Below are 22199 nucleotides of genomic sequence, written 5' to 3'. Positions count from 1 at the left end.
AAATCGATGTCATATGTGTCATAAGGGAGGTGGAATCAGCGACTCGCTTATTTTTATATTGTCAATGGTGACTAATATATGAAGCCTTTTGTGGAGTATGATTGGGATTCAGTAGGTGATGCTCGAATTTTTAAATAGTTGTTATGTTGTTGATATAGCAAAAATATTTATTTGGATTATCAAACCAATTATTTTCTGATGGACTATCTAGTTTAAGAGAAATTGTCGAATTTTTAATGATCGTAGTCGTCTGATTTATATCCTTCATAATGTTATTATTCATTCTAGAAAGTCAGTAGAGTATGTAGGGGGTTATTCATTTTTTTAAAGATCTATGAACTCGGTATGAACTCGGTCCGTTGGGTAACATGTTTGTATTCTTTTCTTATTTTCATTCTGTTATGGGATTATTTGTTGTGACTAAACGATTTTATTCTTTTTAATATATATATATATGAATTGTTTTAAAAATTTTATATTAAAAATTTATATAATTAAAAAAAATTATAAAAAAAATATTTGTGATATTATATATTTAATTATATTTTATTAATGTAAAATTAGTAACACAAATATCATCTCATTTATTATAAAAAATAAAAATAAAAAAATAAAACAAAACAATTAAAGCTATATCATTACATTCAACCAAAATCAAACATCATTTAATTCTCTCATCCAAAATATATATTTTGATATTTTATAATTAAAAAAAATTATCATCATATATTAATATCCTATAAAAAAAATTATCAAAAAATAATTTATAAATAAATAAAATTTATTTCATTTAACCCAAATAAACTCCAAGATAATACACCCTTAAAACAAAACAAATAGATACACCCTTTAAATTAGGGGCTTTCTTAATATGTAAAACATAAAAAGAAACACAAACTAATAATTCTTAATAATACATCTCATTAATTTAATTGTTTCCAAATAAGTTCTCAAAATATATAATAAATAATAAAATGAACAATTAAATACTTTCTCTTGACTTTCCATATATAATAATATATTATACATACATTCAAACATATAAATATTTGATCAACTAGAGAACAGTAAAAAGACAAAAACACCCTTCATCTCCTCTAGCAATTGATTCCACATTGTTGAACATCCGGTCCAGTAACCCTAGTCGTGAAAGGATCAACACGAACCCACAACAGAGAGAAAATAGAAGCCAACAGAATCGACCAAACCACAACAATGGTCGGCGTTCGATTCTGTCTACCCATAAGACCTTTCAAGAACGGATAAAGATGAACGATCACCCAGAAAGCAAAGAACAGTTTTCCGAACAGTGGACCCCAAGATTGGTAACCGCTGTTAATGGCGTAAGATATTCCGGCGACAACTCCGACGATGTTTATGATTAAGAGGGTTGTGGGTGGGATGAGAAGTGTTGTCCATTTGAACAAGTAGAGTTCTGTGAAATCACCATCTTCGTCTGATGCCTTTGATGTGACGGTGAAGTTGGTGTCTATTCCGGCGAGGACTTTGAGTAAACCTTGGAAGACGGCGAATAGATGGGCGGAAACACCTCCGATGACCCAGAACTGTTCGTTTCTCCACCATTCGTCGATTCCTACTCCACTCCACCTCATTTCTAGAATACCCGTTGCGAAGATGGAAAGAAAGAGGGATATGAACCAGATACTTGCAATGTTACTGATCTGTAAAGGAAATGTGAGATCAACAATGTAAAGTTGAAGTTTTTATTCAATTAACCCATTAAAGATTACGTTTTTCCAACTATGCATTATCAAAATGAAGTCCAAACCAAGCATAATACCAATTTTAATCAAGATTTCGATGAGAATCAAACAGACATATCTTGTCATTTGAGTTACCCAAAATGGGTACATATCTAAAGTTGAAAACAACTAACAAGGAAAAAGTTGTTTTTCTTCAAACAACATGTCAAAAACAACTTAATCCAGCTAAGTTGAGAATCAAAATTGAGACTTTAGGGTAAACTTTAATCCAGATAAGTTGAGATAATCAAAATTGAGACTTTAGGGTGGTAAACCCATTAGCCCTGGCTAGCATCTTAACCTTAGGGGTAGTAAACCCATAATTCATAGCTTCCGGAACGAATCCAAGAATTTGAGTTGAAATGGGTTTGAAAAAAAATTGGAGTGTGCTTAAAAAATAAACAAGAAAATTATGGATAAATGAGTCAATAAAATTTGCCCTCTTTTCTATGAATTAGAGAAGCAAACATTTGAATTAAATTGAAAAAATTAAGAAATTAGGGGTAATGTCATTTCTACTGTAAAAATAAAATTCCGACCACCCGAGCCCTAACATAGAACCGCCTGCTTAGCATCTTATCATTTGAGTTTTCGGAGGTGGGTACTTATCAAATGGCCTTGAAAAACTAATATGCTACCATTCAATGTTTTTGTGGTTATGTTTAAACCAAATCAATTATTTGATTTTATACCATATTTTAATAAAAAAGAAAGAGGGGGAAGAAATGACTAACCTGTGGAATAATGAACTGGCCAGTAAGGAGACAAACGGCAGGCAAAGTACAGTACATCAATAGTGGTATGGAAGTGATAGGGTAAATGGTTGTGTTGACATAAGCAAATCTCTCAAGCCACTTTAGCCTTCCACCATATCCATACCATAATGGACAATGCCGACTGAACAAAATTTCAACAGATCCCAAAGCCCACCGAAGGACTTGGTTCAAACGATCAGAAAGATTGATGGGAGCAGATCCTTTAAAAGCTGGTCTCTTAGGCATGCAATAAATTGATCGCCATCCTCGAGCATGCATCTTAAATCCAGTAAGAATATCTTCTGTAACAGAACCATAAATCCACCCAATCTGCATAATTTGGTTCAAAGATATCAGAGATGCCCACAAACTATTTTATGCCAAGAGAATTTCAAGACTAAGGACTGATTTGGATTTATAGTGGTCATGAACTAAATAAAAAAAAGGATGGGAATTCACCTCACTACCCCAGTCTGTTTTGTCTTCATAGCCACAACTGATAACATGAATAGCTTCCTTAAGAAGAGTCTCTGGTGTGGCAGATTGAGGAACCCCACCATTCTCCATAAGTGTTGACGCAACAAATACAGAAGATTGACCAAATCTTTTCTCCAGACTCATCTGTGACATAAGCAATGTTTTCTCGTCGTCAAATCCAGCACCTGTATATTTTTATTCAAATCGTAAACTCGTAAGATCAGTGACCAAAACCAAACAAAATGGGTAAATTTCTGAAATAAGAAAATTTAAAATTACCTTCAACTCCTTCTTCTATATCCTCTAAGCTGAAAATTGGCACTGTTGGATCAGTATGCTTGCTAGACTTCTTCTTGTCTGAACCTTTCTTACTTGATTTGGAACCACTCTTCTTTGATCCAAAGCAAGATGAGAAACCCGATTTCTTCTGTTTTGGTTTTAGTGGAGGCTCATAGCCATACAATGCCGTTCTGTTGAAGACACATCCTGTACCCACATATACTGGTCCTTGAATTCCATCTAAACCTCTCAAGTTAATCTGTTAAGAATATGAAACAAATAGATTAGCAAACAGATTTGTCAGATTTTTAGGAGATTATTGAAGGGATCCCCTTGTTCATCATTCCGGGCTCTTCAGCCTCTTCCATGCTCATTTGGAACATGGGAAGGAATTCTAACTCATGGATATCTATTTGGACTTTTTGTATCATTTTCTTCATGTTGATTATGATCCGGAAAAATAATCTAATCATGAAAAATGAATGTCTATACCAAATGAAGCAAAAAAGAAATACTATACTATAAAATTTGGATCAATATCTAAAAAATGATTTGTAACCTAATGAAGCAACAAAAAACACCCTATAATATCACGTTCTCAAAAAGAACCTAATGATGATCCAAAAACAAATCTGATCATGATAGAGAAAAAATCACAAACAAACAAAAAAATCAATTTCAACTTTAACTTTGGCAATTTTCAGAGATTGTGACAAAATACTACTAGCACAGCAGATATTGAATACCCCATAATGCTTTAGATAGCAAGTACTTACATCAAAGAACACAGTGTTTCGATTGGCATATCGATCGTTTCTATCAATACCATCAAATCTCTGTGGAAACTGGACATAGCAAACATATTTCCCAAGGTTTGGATCCATCATAAAACACATAGCTTCTCTAATAGCCTTGCTGTTGTTTATGTAATGATCACAATCCAAATTAAGCAGGAAAGGCCCATTAGTCAGGACAGCTGATACTCGAACCTGAAAAGAGGTCAATCGACTTGTATGAGTCTAACGTGAAAGGAAAATCTCAGCCTAGATTTCAGGATACTTACAAGTGCATTCATAGCACCAGCTTTCTTGTGATGCTGGAAGCCAGGACGTTTCTCACGAGAAACATACACCAACCGGGGCAACTCATTACCGTCACTGTCAAGCCCTCCACTTTGACCCAAGAAAACCTGCAAAACATGGGTTAGGTAGTAAGGATCACTTTGCAACAATTTATATGTTCAACCATAATAAGAAATAAACAATGAGAAAAATAGATCAAGAAAACTGGGACTGAATTTTCAAGAATAGGGTCTTCTGAACAAAATGGATGACACACAACTCAGATTATGTCGAAAGAAATAAGCATGTAAATATTTGGACAAATTCATGTCAGTTTTGTCTCATCTTTCATTGTTGGAAGAGCGTTACAGAGCTCTTTCTTATTGATAAGTCCATGAGTTTTATGATAGTCCGGCTATTTTTTTTTAGACCAGGTTCTTTTTCCTTGGAGGAGATAGGCTAGCACACAACATCCCACTTCCGTGACCTCACACTTCAATAAGGTGTTTTCAGTGGTAATTGAATTTGAGACCTCAACCTCTTAAGTTGAAGACTGCTACCACTTAGCTACCTTGGAGTGGGGTACCAACTAGAAATTTAGAAAGAGTATTATCGTGGTTAAGACCTGAATCATTCCTGGATGATCTCTTGTGTTATTTCCAGGCCAAGGGGTACCATCTTGCATGATCCATCCTTCATCAGGAACCTTCTGTGCCTTTGATACAAGTGCGTTGATACGAATTTTGAACTCTTCATATTCTCTCTGCAAGACAAGATGTCAAAAGGGGGGAGTATTCAGAGAGAAAGAATATGTGTACATATGGACGTGAATAAAGTGCACATGTACGAGTTCCCGACCTTCATTGCTCTTCGATCCTTGACAAATGATGGCTGAACTTTATCCTTCAAGTAATCAATCTTTTGAGCAAAGTACCATTCGGGGGCACGTGGCTCAATGCTATACTTCTTGCAGAAAGGAACCCATTTTCTTGCAAACTCTGATGTTTCAGACAAAGATTCAAAAGACAACATAGCAGCTCCATCATCAGAGACATAACACGAAACCTTGTCCACTGGATAGTCAACAGCAAGAATGGACAAGACGGTGTTGGCTGTTACAAGTGGAGGTTCCTTTAGAGGGTCGACAGTACTCACAAAAATGTCAACAGCAGCTAATTGTGATGGCTCGCCTTCTCGGTCATATCTGTGACAAAAGAATTTTGAGTTAGGCAATAAATCTGAGGGAAACAAGAAAATCATACACAATCAAGACATCGTAGAGCCCTTGTCAAAAATCACCAAAGTGAAATTGAAGGTGATTTTTTTTCCGTTTGATATAAGACTGTTTTTTGTATTATGATCAAGAAAACTTTTTATCATGATCTAAATTATAGTGTAATTTTTTTTTTCGTTTTATTTGGTATAAAAATTCATGATCCAGGTTATTTTCTAAATCATGATCTAAATTATTTTCTTCACTCTCGATTTCAATAAAATGTTGACCTTTTTCAAAACAAAAATGATCTAAATTGTTTTCTAGATGACATAACAAATGTAGATTTTTCTGGATCATGATAAAAAGTAATCATGCTAACAAATATGTTCATAGTATGGAAGGGGAATATCAAATCACCTGAGTGCAAGCCTGTCGAGATATGTCTCTCTGTTAATCGGAAGCCACTTAGGGAACTGATCCAAAATCCAGGATATTGCAAACCAGATCTCACAAATCACAGATACCAACCAAAGTGCATATGCATTACGCACAGGATTGGTTATCCGATAGTGCAAGAAAATAATCAGAATAACCAGACGTAGAACAATAACCATCCTATACGGATTTATCCTGGATGAAGGAACTGAAACCTTCCTCGAAAGAGGCTGCCTAGCTTCATCATTCCTATAAAAAAAAGGGATAAGGAGCATTAGAACCTGTAGCCACTCCATCATCATTGAAAACTGGAAATGAAACTAATAAATGAAAGCTGAGATGATTCTGAATATAATAAGGCAATGTTTGGAGAAATCATAGAATTGCTTTCGAAGTAGGAATGATGAAATTGACATTTAAAAAATCATCTAAATTAGTTCCAAATTTTATTATTACTCATCAAACAAACAAAGGATTTGGAATTGAACCCCAATTCCAATTTCTAATTTTAACTCTGCCCAAACTAAACACAGCCCAAGGCTAAGAGACTTATGGAATACAACTAAATGAACTAAAGCTAGATCAACACAACAGATCTGTGATATGAATTTTAACTTACAGAAGAGAGTCATCCACAAGCACATCAGTGGTAGCATCAATATCTCCAATACCCCTCTCTGAAGCCGCATGGCTGGTTGTAGTTTGAACAACTGTACTTTTATCTTGCTTCATCTTCCACCCTTCAACCCTCTCTTTCCAAGCCACATTGCCCAATCCAGAGGAACCGAATTCCCTAACAGGATCGACAACCCTAATATTTGCTGCAAAGTTAACTGTATTTCAGAATTTTGAATTGTAGTTCCCAAGTCAAACTTAAGATACAAAATCACAAGAAAGCTATATGCAGTAGAAGTGAGTGATTGTATACATTTTCCTCCAGCAGGTCCAGGAGATGCCATGGACATTCGTTCAGGTGATGCAGCAGATAATTCTCCAGATACCTTCAAAAAAGAATAACTGAAGTAAGGATACAACAAATTCAACAAGCCAAAGTCATATATCGTAAATGACTTGATTTATGTGATTCACCTCATGTCCACTAGTTAGTAAAGGAATGTGATTGTGGGAGACTTCTTTGTCATAATTTGGAGGCGCAACATCTTCGCCTCGTCCATAGGATGTGTGCCAGCTCAACATACGCTCAGCAACTTTCTGCTTCTCATACTGATTTTCCGATTGGTTAAAATCTCGAGTTGCAGCATTCAAATCAACCTCCTCTTCTCCATCACCATGAATAGTTGGGCTTCCTGTTAACCAATGCAATAATTATCAAATGTTGTTGTTGAACACGCTTAAATACAAAATTGATAGACTAGATATCACTTTTGGTGTACAATATTTTCATGTTATCATCATCCTGAAAAATCTACCAAAAATCACAAAGATCTATAAATTTACACCATGAATTAGATTTATGATCTAGAAATCACTTTGACAATTGGCAATTTCAGTCATTCTATGTCAATAATCCTTCTAAAGGATGATTACTAACACTAACTCATCACAAACACAATCATTCAGCTAAATACCTAATAGTAGAGTAGAGTATTATGAACAACAGTCATGAATGATAAAATGATATGAAAATCTAGAAACCTTTGTGCCTCTTGTAATGAGTCTTGCACTGAGGGCATGACTGATTCCCATCTTTCCTCTCATACTCATAGCATGGTCTGCAAACAGGAAACGCACAAACATCGCAAGCAATAAATGGTTCACCATCCACAGCTGTGCCGACATTATCACTACAGATCTGGCAGATCTGACCACCCAAATTCTTCAATTGCTTCTTACTCTGTATAAGAACAAAGCTCAGCCAGTCAAACCAACCAATCAATCAAAACCCAGTTCACAGTATATCAATGTTTAAATCTTTACCCCAGTTTCCCCTTCCGACTCCATTGATACTCAATAAAAACGGAGTATAAGTCTCTTCAGCTTCAATTACAAAGTTACCCAACTAACATTTCAAAAGTTCCGCGACCTGAAACAACGATTCATTAAGGATTAACACTGGATCCAACACTGAATCGGTGCAATTAACGAGTACCTGAATGGGATCTCCTTGTAGCCGAAGATCTTTGGCTAAAGGGTGACTGAATTGAAGAAATGTTGACTATATAGCAGAGATGGAAAGAGATCTACAGCTGTCTCTAGCTCAGTCTCTCTCTTCTCTTCTCTTCTCTTCAATCAGCAATTGGGTTTGATTATCTTTCTAATAAATAGCTGTCAATGGGGGATTTTATAAAAAATAATACGTTTTTGAAGAAACGAAAGCGATGGAAGAACTGTAGAAAGGTGATGTTTTAACTATGGCCGCCGACGCCCACCGACAGTATTGTAGAGATAAATAAATATCACTTATTAGCACATGCCATGAGAATCGATTTCACCTTCATAGTCAAATCATGATGCTTTTACAGTAAGATTTTAGAGAGAGAATGTGTGGAAATTTGCAGACTGTTCAAGCAAAGTATAGTTGAAACGACATGGGTAGATTTTTTTTTTTTTTTTATTTATTATTCAAATTATTTTTTTAATTAAAACTCTAAAAGTTCAATTTTTTATGGACAAATAAACATTAGAATCAACAATTTCACTTATTCTCGTATATAATGTTTTTGTTTTTATTTCGAGTTGACCAATGGTTATTAAAAATGGAAGGTAATCAATTTGTGTCCTCTTATTTTATATTTAATATTAGTAAATTAAATTAAATATATAACATCAATAATATAATTTAATATATTATTATATATAATATTAAAAAAATTATTTATTGAATTTTCCCAGATAAAAAGTGGTATAATTATGCCCACAAATATTCTCCGAAATCAAAAATAACGGCATGGTAATAAAAAAAAATATATCTGAAAAAGAATGAAAAATTATAAAAATGGTAACTTATTCTCAGCCCTTGATTTAAGTTAAAATTAAACATTATTAATATATATGATTTTTTAGATATGATAATAAATTTTGTTTTAAGTAAAGTATTTCAATTTTTTTTTTCTAAAATTTAGAATAAATTTATGTCCAAACAATGTTAATAAAAATATATATATCAAATCATCTCAAATTTGTTAAAAAAAAAAGTTTTTGTTAAAAAATATATTTCATTACATTCAATCTCATTTTCATTTATTAATAATTTTCAAAAATTATTATAATTAAGAAAAAAAATTATTATTTTAAAATAAATCTTCATTAAATCAATATAACCTGTCCTAATGATTTTGTTTTTGTAAATAGATAAATTTTCTTAATGTAAACTGTAAACAAGGAAAAAATTATTATAAATATTTGAAAATTGATATTTTGTGAATATTTCACTACCTAAATTAAAATGAGTTGTTTTATTTGGTATAAATTATTCTTCATATTATAGTGTAATTTTTGTATAATTTTTTTTTAATTATATGGTGAATTTTGACTTCATTTAATATAAAAAATATTTTTTTAATAATGATCTTTACAATTTTCTAAATCATTACAATTTCTAAAAGACATATAGTAAATATAAAATTTTCATATAATAAAAATCTAATTGTGAAAACTTAATTCAAACATAGCAATTTTTTCTTAATTTAACTTTTATTATATATTTTTTTACCCTGAAAGTCACTATCATGTTAATTCCCTTAATAAGAATATTCTTATATTTGAGGAGCCCTAGGCTATGACTAGGGTTTTAATATTAAAATATTATTAAATTTATTAATATATATATATAATTAAAATATATTTAATAACATTATTTTATTTAAAATTATATCTTAATAAAAATATTATATTTTTAAATAAATTATAAAAAAAAATATGTGTCCAAATTCAAATTCAGTTCTAGATTTTTCATAAATTGGGCCTAGATGCCCTTATATGCTCTGAGTTCGATTGGAGCTTTTTCTCACTAATGGGTTGGGCCGAAATTTAGTTTGATCACTAGAGAGTGCTTCTCAACGAAAGCCCAAACAGTAGAATCGTTTAGTTTTGAGCCCAATAAGGAAAATAATTATTAAATCAAGCCCATTAACTTCAAACTAATATAAACCAATTTCAAATAGCCCATTTATTCGGTGGTTAGTGGTTCTTGAAAAAATTAAATTAATATCAATTTTTTGTATGATTATTTATTATTATTAATTTCATTTTATTTTTTTTTATAAATAGATATATTTTCCATTTTAAAATTTTAAGAATACGTGAGAATCAAACCCGAATAATTCGGGTGATAAAAGTAATTTTTAAAAAACTCAAAATAACGGGCTTGATTCATAAATAGAAGGCGAAGTATATAGTAAATTTGATTAGGTTCAAATGGTAAAAAGATTGAAAGAAATTAATTTTATAATCTTGTATATCTTATATTTGATTATTTAGTTTATTGATAAAGAAATGAGCAATGTAGGGAGTCAAGTATGAAATTAAAGTCTACATAATACATATCCAAGTTAATTATGTTATGACACGTGTGCTTACTTTTTATTTATTTTTTTAAGTGATTTATTTTCATTCTTTAATTATTTATTTATTTTAGAAACAACCTAGATTGACAAAAACCATAGAAGAATCATATTTTCATATTCAAACGTTTGAACACAAAAACCTAGGAGATATGGATATTTCTGTTTAAATTTTTTTTTTTTTTAAAGGGACCACGTCACGACAAAAGAATCGAGATGGTGTCATCAGCCACCCACCGAAACATGCCAGCTGGCAGTTCCACCTAGGACCACGTGGAAATGTAGAAATTAGGACATTTTCGAGAATCGTGACACGTCGTGGCCTAAAGACAAATGTTGGGCTGTCGTCCTTTCAATATTTAATTAATAAAAATTCAATCTTTATTATAATTCATTATCTATCTACTTTTTGAACTTTATTCATCGTATAATACCATTTTGCCCCTCACATTCACTCAATGGCAAGACTACCCTCTTCTTGATTTAGATCATTTATTTATTTGGATTTGTTTGATATTGGGATTTATTTATGGGTTTTGTCCAAAATATATTTGTCTACAAGTTATTTGAAATTTGTTTAAGAGGTATTAAAATCATAGTTTTAAAATTCGGTCTGGTCATCAATTTAGTGAAGGAACTGAGTCGTTAGAATAAGAGAATATTATGATAATGTTTTACATATATTATTTTATATTTTAACATTTCTCTTCAAACTTAAGATATTGATGTTGTGTTCTTGAGGTTGAAGGTGTAATTGTGAAATATTAATGTTGTGTTCTTCAAACTTCATAAACTTGTGATGAGTCATTGGGTTACTGGTTGAACTGGTTAGTCAACTAGTTCAACTAGTGAATTTCATATAGTAATAAAATAATACAAAAATAACAAAAATTCATCAAATTGATTATACAACAATTGTCAAAGTAATTATCAAAATTCAAAATATTGTTTTACAATTACAATCTGTTTATTGTCTCTATTAACACAATTTAAAAAATATGAACTATTAATTATTCGCAAAACGCTCACTATATCATCTTCTTCTACTACTATTACAGTTCATTCAATACAACCAATTATCACAACAGTTAAATACACATAAATTATCTACTCATCATATGATCACACGCAATAAATCACGATCAATGTCCTAATAAGATCTCAATACTATTTCTTCCGCTACTACACTTACATGTTTTACCAAAGCTAATAAGGATCCACAATAGCGTATTGTCATGACAAATGAATATAACACTCTTATTCAGAATAAAACATGGTCACTTATTCCTCATACACTATCTCATAATTTTGTTGGATGTAAATGTGTTTTTAAACTCAAGCATAAAGTCAATGGGTTTATTGATCGACATAAAACAAGTCTTGTGGTTAAAGGATTCTATCAACAACAAGGTATTGATTATGAAGAGACATTCAGTATTGTGAAAAAACACACTACTATTCGTGTTATTCTTTCTTTGGAAATATTTTATCAATAGTTCATTCATCAACTTGATATTAGTAATGCATTTCTTCATGGGTCTCTACAAGAAGAAGTTTACATGACACAATCACCCGGTTTTGTCCATCTATATTTTCCTAATCATATATGCAAACTTTATAAAAAAAAATTAAAGTCTTAAGTAGTCTCCTCGTGCTTGGTATGCTACTCTCTAGACTGCTCTATTATCTCTTGATATCATAGAATCGAAATCTGACACAACTCTCTTCACATATTATGCACCTCAAATAACCGCATACTTTTTAGTATATATTGACGATATTATTATCATAGGCAAATAAATCATTTTTAACAAAAAAATACTTCAATTAAATAAATTATCCTCTATTAAATATTTAGGTCAATTACATTATTATCTTCGAGTGGAAGTAGATCACTAATATAGTTCTTTATCTACAATTATGCTGTTTACTTTAATGGAAAAATTTTACTCACTCGTACCAAAGATGGTTTATTTCTTTGTCTATCCAAGTATATTGACGATATTCTCACTTGGGCTGATATGCTTCAAGCAAAGTCATTACACACTCCCGTCTCTGCTGACTCATCTCTTTCTAAACATGATGGTGATCCTTTATCTGATTCGTTTCTCTATCGAAGTATAGTATAGACTCTAAAATATCTCACACTCACTCTTCTTGAGTTAGTCTTTGTTGTCAATCGAAGTGAGAAATAAAAGAAGTGATTTTTTTTTTAAAATGGGATAAACCCGTTGGGTTAACCTAGACTACCCAATTTTCGGTCCAACCAGTGGGTTGATCGAGTTTAACTAGGTTGATTACATTTCCGATTTTTTCATCAATCCTGTCCGGTTTGACAACTGGTTCACCAGGTTTGACAATTGGTTCATTGGGTTTGTCAGCCCGATCGACGGGCTGAGTCGGCCAGGCTGGGTTTCAAAACTATGATTAAAATATTTTTGCATTTAAATTTAAATTTAATAAAAATATTTTGATATTTTAGTTAATGAATTAAGTAATTTAATATTTTTTTAAAGATTAATACAATATGATATAAACGATAATCGTTTAAATGACAAAAACAACACAAAAACACGAGTGTTACTTTATCACCAAACATACCCAAAACACAACAAGATTAATCATTTATGAGTAACAATGAAAAATAAGAAAAAAAATGTTTATCAACGAACAAACATAACATAAAATTTAACGTTAAAGAGATTGATTCTTAAAAAGATTATTGAGTTCACCGATAGTCTCTACCGATTTTCTAGAATAAATATTTTATATTGTCATAATAATAGCGTTGTGGAGTAAATATATCAATCGATCACTGAAAGTAATATGGTTCATTTCGAGCCAAACAGTCCATTAGAAAATAATTGGTATATGGGTTCATCGTCTCAATCCAACCAAGCTCGCGGTTTCTATTCAACCATCCCAAAAACCGACGATTCACTTAGAAATCACTCACTCATTGTCAATTATGTTCCAAAGTAGACTCCAAATCACAATCACTATTTTTTAAGGTACGTAAAAACAAATGAGATATCGTCTCCACCTCTTTACAACACATTATACAGCGACTAATTATAATAGTTTACAACACATTATACAACGACTAATCATAATATATTATTTTTTCATTCTATCCTCCCATTTATTATATTCATCCAACAAAAAAAAGCAAGATTTTTGAAATGAGATGAGACTTTTTGCAAATAATGCATAACAAATAACCACTTTAAATGAGTCAATAATTTATAAGTAATTTAATTATTAAAATAATACTAATGTGAATAAGAAAAAAATTCAAAAACAAAAATATCAACCTAGCTGTTAATATTTACCTTATCAAATTATTTAAATTAAAAAAATTAATATTAAAAATTATGAATATTTTAGACCCAAATAAATTACTTTTTCATGTTAAATTTTAAATAAAATTTCAATCAATTTCATGGATAATTTTGTTGTTGTTTGATTGGAAATTGGATTAAAAAAATTGAATCTATTATAGAAGACTCTTATCATTTGAGTTTTTTTTTTTTTTTAATTTTAAAAATTTTAAAAATATAAAAGACATCAATATATTTAGCTTATGAGTTCCGATATAAAATGATTTTTTCCCCTGTAACTTAAGAAAGTAAAATGAGCTTCTTTATTCTTTTGCATTTTTTATTTTTATTTTTGTCAAAAGAAACCATGCATATCAAACAAGGCCTATACATATCTCTTTCCTTCCACCAATTGAGTTGGTAGGTATGACTTATGATGTTGAATTTTCAAATATATATATATATATATATATATATATATATTAATATTGAGATTTGTATATTTTAATTTTTTTTTTATTATTTTAATTTTGTTAATTGTAAATTCTTTCAGTTTTATTAACAAAATAAATCACAAATTATTTTTAAAATTTTAATAATATTTTGATTCAAATGAGTTTTATAAATTTATAAAAAGAAAAGTTTATTAGATTCCATAAAGTAGATTACTATATTTCGGAAAAAAAATGTTCAAAAAATTATACTTTGAATTAACTTTTACTTGTGGAGTACCTTAATTGCCGTACACGTGTGTACCAAAAAGTTTTAAATTTAAGATAAATTTAATTAATATATTCACATAACTTTTCATTTATTTAAAATATTTAATGGTACGATGTGACGCCACTAACTGAGTTAATTAAAAAAATAAATGGAAAATTAGGTATAAATTATAATAAAAATATTTATACATTAAAAAAGTAAAGCACATGTATTTTAAATATGAGGCAAAATAAAAAAATAATTAAAGCAAATGAGAATGTGTTATAAGTGCGCTCCATTTTAATTATTAAAAGCTCCTCCCCATTTATGTGTTTTTATTTGTAAAAGATCCAACATAAAAAAAAATCATCTTAAAAGTATTCTTTTTCCAAATATTATAACTCTATTGAGAAATAAAGAATATTTAAATTTCAAATAAATAAAATAAATTTGTAATTTAAGTCTTGCTTTGTTTGGGATTGATTAGGATAAAAGAATATTAAAAGTTTGAATAAATTATTTTTATTAAAAAGAATAAAAAGTTTTTGATTAATAATTTAAAGATGTAATTAATAAGAGGATTGGTTTTCCTATTTTAAAATAATCTTAAATAACCCACCTTAATATCTTTTATTTTTCATTAATCAAATTATTTAAATTATTAATTAAATTATCATAAATAATTTGTACTTTTAAAAACAAAATATATGTATGATTTTTATTAAAACAAACTCAAATAATTCAATTTTTAAAATAATTTAAATCAACTTTTTTTTAAATAACTTATTAATTATTTACCATAACTAAGAAATAAACTTAATCTAAACTATGATAACAAAATATCTTCCACATTTTTTTTTTATAGAATCAATATTATCCATTGACAAACCACATCACATTCACACTTGGTTAAAGATTTGTACTCGATTTGGTTAAATTGTAAGTTCGAAACATACATATATCATTTTTTATTTTATTTTTAACCGTTTTAAGTTTATGGACGGATCAACCCCACAATCCGACTCAAATATCTATTTACTCTCACATATATATCCAAAGTAGTCACATCTCTCGACCGACAATTCAAGACACTTTGAAATTAAGCATAATTATATATATATATATATATATATATATATATATATATATATATATATATATATATATTAGTTAGTTAGAAAGTTGAACTTATATTGTTATAAATGTCCCGCGTTTATCAAATTTGATGTTAAATTTAAAATATAAAGTCTTATTAGCTTAATTGATGAAAGAGTTGTATTTGTTTGATTTATGTTCCAAGTTCGAAACATAAATATAATTTTTATTTTTAACCATTTTAAATTTATGGACGGATCAACCCACAATCCGACACAAATATTCATTTACTCACACATATATATCCAAATTAAGCACATCACTCGACCCGACAATCCGAACATTTTAAAAATTTAAACATTATTATTATATATATATATATTAGATAAAATGATTTATTACTTAATTAAATATATTAAATATTTATTTAATATAAGACTATTAGATAATTCATATTCATTTAGTTATATATAAATAAAAATAGATTAAAAATAAAAATATTTAACTTGTTACATTTTTTTTGTTTAAATGGTCCACTTATATTTAAAAATGATAAGAATGGTTTAAATTAATATGAGAAAATAAAATAAAAATTAAAAAGTTAAAACAAAAAATTGAAAAAAAAATACAAACATGTTACTCAAAAGATTATAGAGTTTGTAGATCCTAATAAGAACAACTAATTTACCGACCAACTCCAACGACTTTCTAAAATAAATCACTGAAAGCAAACATTTTAAATGATACACATCGAACGACTAATAACATTGAAAATTCAAAGATTTTTTTTCAATTAAATAGTCTATTAGAAAATAATCAAAATATAACTCGAATATATATATATATATATATATATATATATATATATATATATATATATATATATATATATATATATATAAATAAAAGATGTCTCCATCCAAACTTTTCAATAATTATAAAAAATAAAATAAAATTAGACTATCTCCTAATAAATCTTAATCATACTCACTAGTCATTGTGTGCAAAAATAATCGACATTCACCCTTTGTAACATATACGACAATACAATAATTAACTATTTTACTAGATAAAAAAAATTAAACACTATAATTTAAAAGATATATATCCTTAAAAATAAATTTATCCATGTAATTTAATAAAATTAGTTATATATATATATATATTCAAAACACACATCTTTCTTATCTCTTCTCATTACCATTCAAATTCTTCATATTATAATATTAATTTAAAAAACCATTAAAAAAATAAGATGATCATATATCTAGATATATATATTTTATAAACCCAGATGTTTTGAAATATTTCTACTTAAGAAAAGAAAGGAAAAAAAGACATGTTTGCAAATCCTTGAAATTCCAGGGCTGTTTCTGACCAATCAAAAGAGTTAATATAAAACATAATTAAAACCCTAAAAATTGAAGATTTCGATTGAAAAAGAAATGAAAAAAGAAAAGAAAAAGAAAAAGACAGTTTTTAAGGAATAAATTACTACTCTTGAAACACACTTCTCAACACTTCCTCTCTCTCTCTCTAGATGCTTGTCTCCTCTCTCCTAAACCGTCACCCTCCTTCGCAGACTAAACAGGATTCATGGATTGAATTCAGACTAAAAAAAGATCAAATCTTTTAGGGTTTCCTCCAGTTTGTTCTTAACTCCTCAAAGTAAGCATCTTTTTTCTCACTACTTGTTTTGATTAATCTTTGATTCGCTAATAAATGAATTGAATCTTTTACCCAATTCGTTTTTAATTGATTGGTTGATTATAGAACATTTTTGGGAAATTAAAAAGGATAGATTTTAGTTTCCTTAATTGGTCTGAATTTTCTTGCCTATTTATAGTCAGTTCCGTGAATCATTTTGCAATCTTGTTCGGTTGACTTTCCTTAACTTTTGTTTCGTCTTTGACGAGAATATCTTTTGCTCTAGATTTTGTTTCTCAATCAAATTAAGATTTTAATTGATCTGTTGAAGAATTCCTGTCTGTTGTATTTGATGTTTTTTCTAGATGACTATTCAAACAGATCGATTTAGGGTTTTTATTTGATCTGAAAGTTATGATTTATGAATAAGTTTTATGGATATACCAACATGATCTTTCTGTTTTGATTTAATAAGAAAATTTGTTTGAAATTGTTGTTATGTTACCCTTTTTGGTATATCTAAAAATTTATCAAATTGACCCTATATCTGATATATCCAATCCCTTGGATATAGGGTCATGATAAAGTATATAACCGATATAGTAGGGCCGAATTTAAAAATTTCAAAAAAACCCTACTCAATCCGATATGCAAATCACCCTTAGTATATTTATATGGGAAAGACCTAATGGCTCTATATTGTAGTTTTCTTATACACATGTTTAGAATATCAATTTAGAATCAGAATCCTTTAATTTAAGATTACCTTTTGGATTTAGTTTCCAGCTTGTTTGGGAAAAAAAATTCAGAATATTTAGGTTTATTTGCCATATTACCTATACATTAAATTGATATTAAACGGTGTTTGAAAAAAAATGAAGGGTATTTTGGTATTCTAAAGGATGATTTGAATGGTGTTTGATGAGATGGCAGATTATTTGGAAATAATCTCAAACAACCTTCAGGCTATCAGTTGCTATAACCATATTTGCGGTTGACATGGCTTGACTAGGCACCATGTGATACACGTGGCGATGACCTGGCATGCTGCCACATCTCATTCTTTAACTTGGGGTTTCCTCGCTTATCTGATAATGATTTTGGAAATTGTAATAGACAGATAAATTCTGTATGGAAATTTTGTTTTCTTCTCGATATCTGGACATTGCTGCAATTTTTCCCAATTATGTCTCAAAATGGCTTACAAGTTACAAATGATGTTTCTGTTTTTAAGACAAACAGCTCTTGACATAAGATCTAGGTTGAGACATGCCATCAAGGTGCAATAACGAAGATCAACAGGTGGAAAAGGATGCGCACGACACTCCATCTCCAACAACTTACGCCCAACCTTGGTGGCGTGGAATTGGGATGAATTCCATATCCTTGGCTGAGGAAAACGCTCTCCATTTACAAAATAATGGTGATTCTGGAACTATGACTATGTCACTCTCATCAAACAATGGTACTATCTTTGTTAATCTATTTAGTTTGTGTTAATTACAGCATGTCCTTATAGCTTGTCTTATGTTGGGTTATTTGAAGGTTATGAAATTAAAATCTTGTTTGATAAACAAGTGGTTTTTTTCTTAAGATTATTTGGGTTAAATTACTAAAATGTCCTATGGGTTCGATGTTCAACCTTATATCCAAAAGGATCAGATGGGCCTTCTTTGATGTGGGTCATTCGAATCATCAATCAAAGTACTAAATTACCCTTTTTTACTAAATAATAATAAATTTGTGATTATATATTTATACTCCTAATATCTTCTTACCCAACCTGATTTTCAGTAATCTACATCAAACAAGATTATTTTGAAATAACCCAAGATCCAACAAGGTCTTGAATTGGATATTATATATCCTATATCAAACATTGTCTTTATGCTTGTTGTATATGTAACACACATAAATCAACCTTTTCAAAAAAGTGAATTTGAGTCCTACCGATTCAGTTTAATTCAGTTATTTAGCCAATTTTGGCGGGCTGATCTGTTTTGATGGGTGGAATGCTCACCCTAATTGTACCTGTATAAAGAAAATAGTGGCATTGTTCATATCTGGTCAGGATTTAGTGTTGGTGATGGAAAAGAACAGAACTCAAAACAGGCTCCTGCATCAATGCCTCTAGTTGTTGGTGAAAATCTTGATACTAACTCTCAAATGGAGCTTGTTGGCCACTCAATTGTAAGAGACATTTGTGTGCATGCACTGGTTTAGTTACATTGATTTTATTTGAAAATGATGACAAGGAAGCTGTCGATAAGTGAATAAACCAATGTTCTTTTGCTGCATTTTTAGGTGTTGACATCTTATCCATATCCAGATCCATGCTATGGTGGGATATTAACATATGGGGGGCCACAGGTGTTTATATATGTCCTTTCTTCTTTCTTTTTCGATGCATTTTTTGTTTTTGGTTTTCTTTTGTGGGTCCGAGAGAGGCAGTGTTAGTTGGTGGTTGGTATAAAAAATACACAAGTGTATTTGACCTATTGATTTGAATGATGAAGTGATCCTTGATGGGATAAGGGGTTATTTGAATTAAATCCAAACAAAGCCTAATTCAATTGCCGATATATCCCACTTCTCAAGCCGAATACTGATGAGAAATACTTAGTTGTCTCACCTAGATCAATTATCCGACTGAAATAACTTGTCTAAATTAGATGAGATAATGTTCAGAAACATAACTTAATTAAGCATATACTCATAAATTTGTTGACATTGTCTCGTCTAAACCAAGCTTCTACTTCAGAAAGTGTTCCAAATGGGCCATATTTTCCAAAACCGCTCAAATGTGTCCTGGTTGAGGAAGTGTTCTAAATATTTGCTTTCTTGGCATCTATATTTTAGACCTCTATTTGGCCAAAGTTGTTTTTTATTCCAACCAGGTTGAATAATATACATTATGTTATATTATCACAGGTCCATCCTCATCTATTAGGTATGCATCAAACGAGAATGCCTTTACCTCTTGAAATGGAAGAAGAGCCCGTTTATGTGAACGCCAAACAATATCATGGGATTCTGCGGCGAAGACAAGTGCGAGCTAAACTGGAGTCTGAAAAGAAGCTCGTAAAAGCTAGAAAGGTATATATTTTTGTTTTAATACAATATCGCTGCCTATTTCTGTAGATTAAATGATTAAGTGCTTATTTGAATTAAGTTAAATTGATAAGTAATGTTTAAATAACATAATTATTTAGATTCAACTCAAATAAAAAAAATATTCTTATGAACGACTTGGCTCGATAATATACTAAGATCGCACAAAAGACAAGTTTAACCCTTAGAATTAATCAAATTATGTCGAAAGGTAAAATAGTCTTTAAGTACTTTCCCAACATTTGTTCCACAATTTAACCGATCAACTTTTATATTTTTTTCAGGTACTGAACAATTTTGTCACTTAAAATTTAGTATTCAACATTCAATACTTAATATTCAGTTTTCTTAAATCAATTGTTTATTTGATAACACAACTTATTATTTAATCTGAAAATTAAGTGTTTATCTGAAATAAGTTCATTTGATAAGGATAGTTTAAACTACTTAATTATTTTGATTCAGCTCAAATTAAGTTAAAAACGTAAGTTGGGAAGGCGTAGTTTAATTCGGTAAGTTATGAATGGATTAACTTGGTAGTTTAGTATGAGCATAAAATACAACTTTATTATTTAAAAATTAATTAAATTACACCATTGCAAGGGTAAAATGGTCTTTCAAGTACTTTTCCGACATTTTAAACTGATTATCAAATCAACTTGCATATTCAGAACTTAAAATTCATATATTTTCATTTGGTTTATTTAACAATTATATTTCAGAACACATAATATTCAGAACACACCCTTTAGTGTAAAATAGTCATTAAGTACTTTCTAAAGATTAGTTCCATATTTTACCAAAACAACTTATCTTATCAAGTAATTAGAATTCAGTTATTTAAGCATTCACACTTAATATTCAATTTTATCAGCTGATTCAAAATGAGTGTAAATTGTGTTTGATTGTGGCAGCCATATCTTCATGAATCGCGTCATCAACACGCAATGAGAAGGGCTAGAGGTTGTGGCGGCCGTTTCCTGAATTCATCAAAGAAGCATGGGAACGACGACTCTGGAAAGGATGCGAATAATAAAGGACCAAATGAGAATTCCAATCAACCAAACGGGCATCTAAATGGTTATGGTGTTTGGAACAATGGTGGAACCCTACAAGAGGGTTCTTTCAAACCGATGAGGTGAAAGGTGTGAGGAAGAGTCCCCCATCGGGCCAACGATGTCAATGTCCCTTTTGACTAGTTGTGCGGTTTGTGGCTTCTTCTTCTTTTTATCTTTCTCCCCAGGCAAATCATTCTTGGCTTTGGTTACTTTGTGTGTTTTTGTCTGTGTACAAAAAACCAGTTCTCACTTTGTCACTGTAAATTATATTAAGTAGTAGTGTTTTGTTTGGTAAACCTAAGATGGTTTCTTGAAATATCTGGTTTGGCTTTGTGTGTCTAAGGAGAGATGTCTGTTTGTCACTCCCAACTGTATTACTATGTTTGCTTGTTTGTACTTTGTAGTTAGTCAGTCTTATTTCATTTCTAATAAGATGTATGACCTAGTCATGTTATGTTTCTTGTTCTCACTATCTTGGTCTAATTGCTTTGATTTTAATTTTTGTTTTTTTAGATGATGGGGTTATAAACTTCCTTGATAGGGGAAACACCGCGGGAGTTTGTTTTCACATAGACGGAAGTAAAAAAATTTTTATTACCAATTTATCTAATTTTTAAAAATATATTAAGATAAACATAGTTTAATGTCTTTATTTTGAATTTTATTTTTTCACATTAATTTCAACCCTTCAATTTTTTTTTCTTATATTATATTCAATCTTTCTCAACTCTATTGTCGGGTCTATCTTTGTCGTCGT

The 22199-nt window shown here is 30.0% G+C and overlaps 2 protein-coding genes across 2 annotated transcripts; one reads left to right on the top strand and one right to left on the bottom strand.

The window, feature by feature from the left end:
* Nucleotides 1-886: 886 nt before the first annotated feature.
* LOC124941386 (cellulose synthase A catalytic subunit 3 [UDP-forming]-like) lies at nt 887-8245 on the bottom strand. The gene is made up of 15 exons (XM_047481696.1): nt 8097-8245; nt 7925-8030; nt 7643-7841; nt 7076-7293; nt 6915-6987; nt 6606-6807; nt 5969-6235; nt 5194-5539; nt 4961-5098; nt 4338-4463; nt 4051-4263; nt 3275-3533; nt 2978-3180; nt 2498-2848; nt 887-1682 (listed from the first exon to the last, which is right to left on the bottom strand). Exons 2-15 carry the CDS (start codon nt 7946-7948, stop codon nt 1098-1100), a joined length of 3204 nt encoding a protein of 1067 aa, XP_047337652.1. The 5' UTR covers nt 7949-8030; nt 8097-8245; the 3' UTR covers nt 887-1097.
* Nucleotides 8246-17116: 8871 nt separating this feature from the next.
* Nucleotides 17117-21911, top strand: LOC124944020 (nuclear transcription factor Y subunit A-4-like). Its single transcript, XM_047484480.1, has 6 exons — nt 17117-17294; nt 18508-18738; nt 19345-19463; nt 19578-19643; nt 20205-20369; nt 21299-21911. Exons 2-6 carry the CDS (start codon nt 18543-18545, stop codon nt 21524-21526), a joined length of 774 nt encoding a protein of 257 aa, XP_047340436.1. The 5' UTR covers nt 17117-17294; nt 18508-18542; the 3' UTR covers nt 21527-21911.
* Nucleotides 21912-22199: the final 288 nt, after the last annotated feature.

This window comes from Impatiens glandulifera, chromosome 6, assembly GCF_907164915.1.
Source record: "Impatiens glandulifera chromosome 6, dImpGla2.1, whole genome shotgun sequence".
NCBI lineage: Eukaryota > Viridiplantae > Streptophyta > Magnoliopsida > Ericales > Balsaminaceae > Impatiens > Impatiens glandulifera.
This window is presented reverse-complemented; position numbering and strand designations above follow the sequence as displayed.

Excerpts from the sequence above, each read along its gene's own strand:
- LOC124941386 (XM_047481696.1), bottom strand. The coding sequence starts at position 7,948 with ATGGAGTCGGAAGGGGAAACTGGG. Across the intron at positions 4,464-4,960 it reads ATCATCCAGGAATGATTCAG|GTTTTCTTGGGTCAAAGTGG; the intron begins GTCTTAACCACG and ends CATGTTTTGCAG. Across the intron at positions 3,534-4,050 it reads GAAACACTGTGTTCTTTGAT|ATTAACTTGAGAGGTTTAGA; the intron begins GTAAGTACTTGC and ends TATTCTTAACAG.
- LOC124944020 (XM_047484480.1), top strand. The coding sequence starts at position 18,543 with ATGCCATCAAGGTGCAATAACGAAGATCAACAGGTGGAAAAGGATGCG. Across the intron at positions 18,739-19,344 it reads GTCACTCTCATCAAACAATG|GATTTAGTGTTGGTGATGGA; the intron begins GTACTATCTTTG and ends ATATCTGGTCAG. Across the intron at positions 19,644-20,204 it reads TAACATATGGGGGGCCACAG|GTCCATCCTCATCTATTAGG; the intron begins GTGTTTATATAT and ends ATATTATCACAG.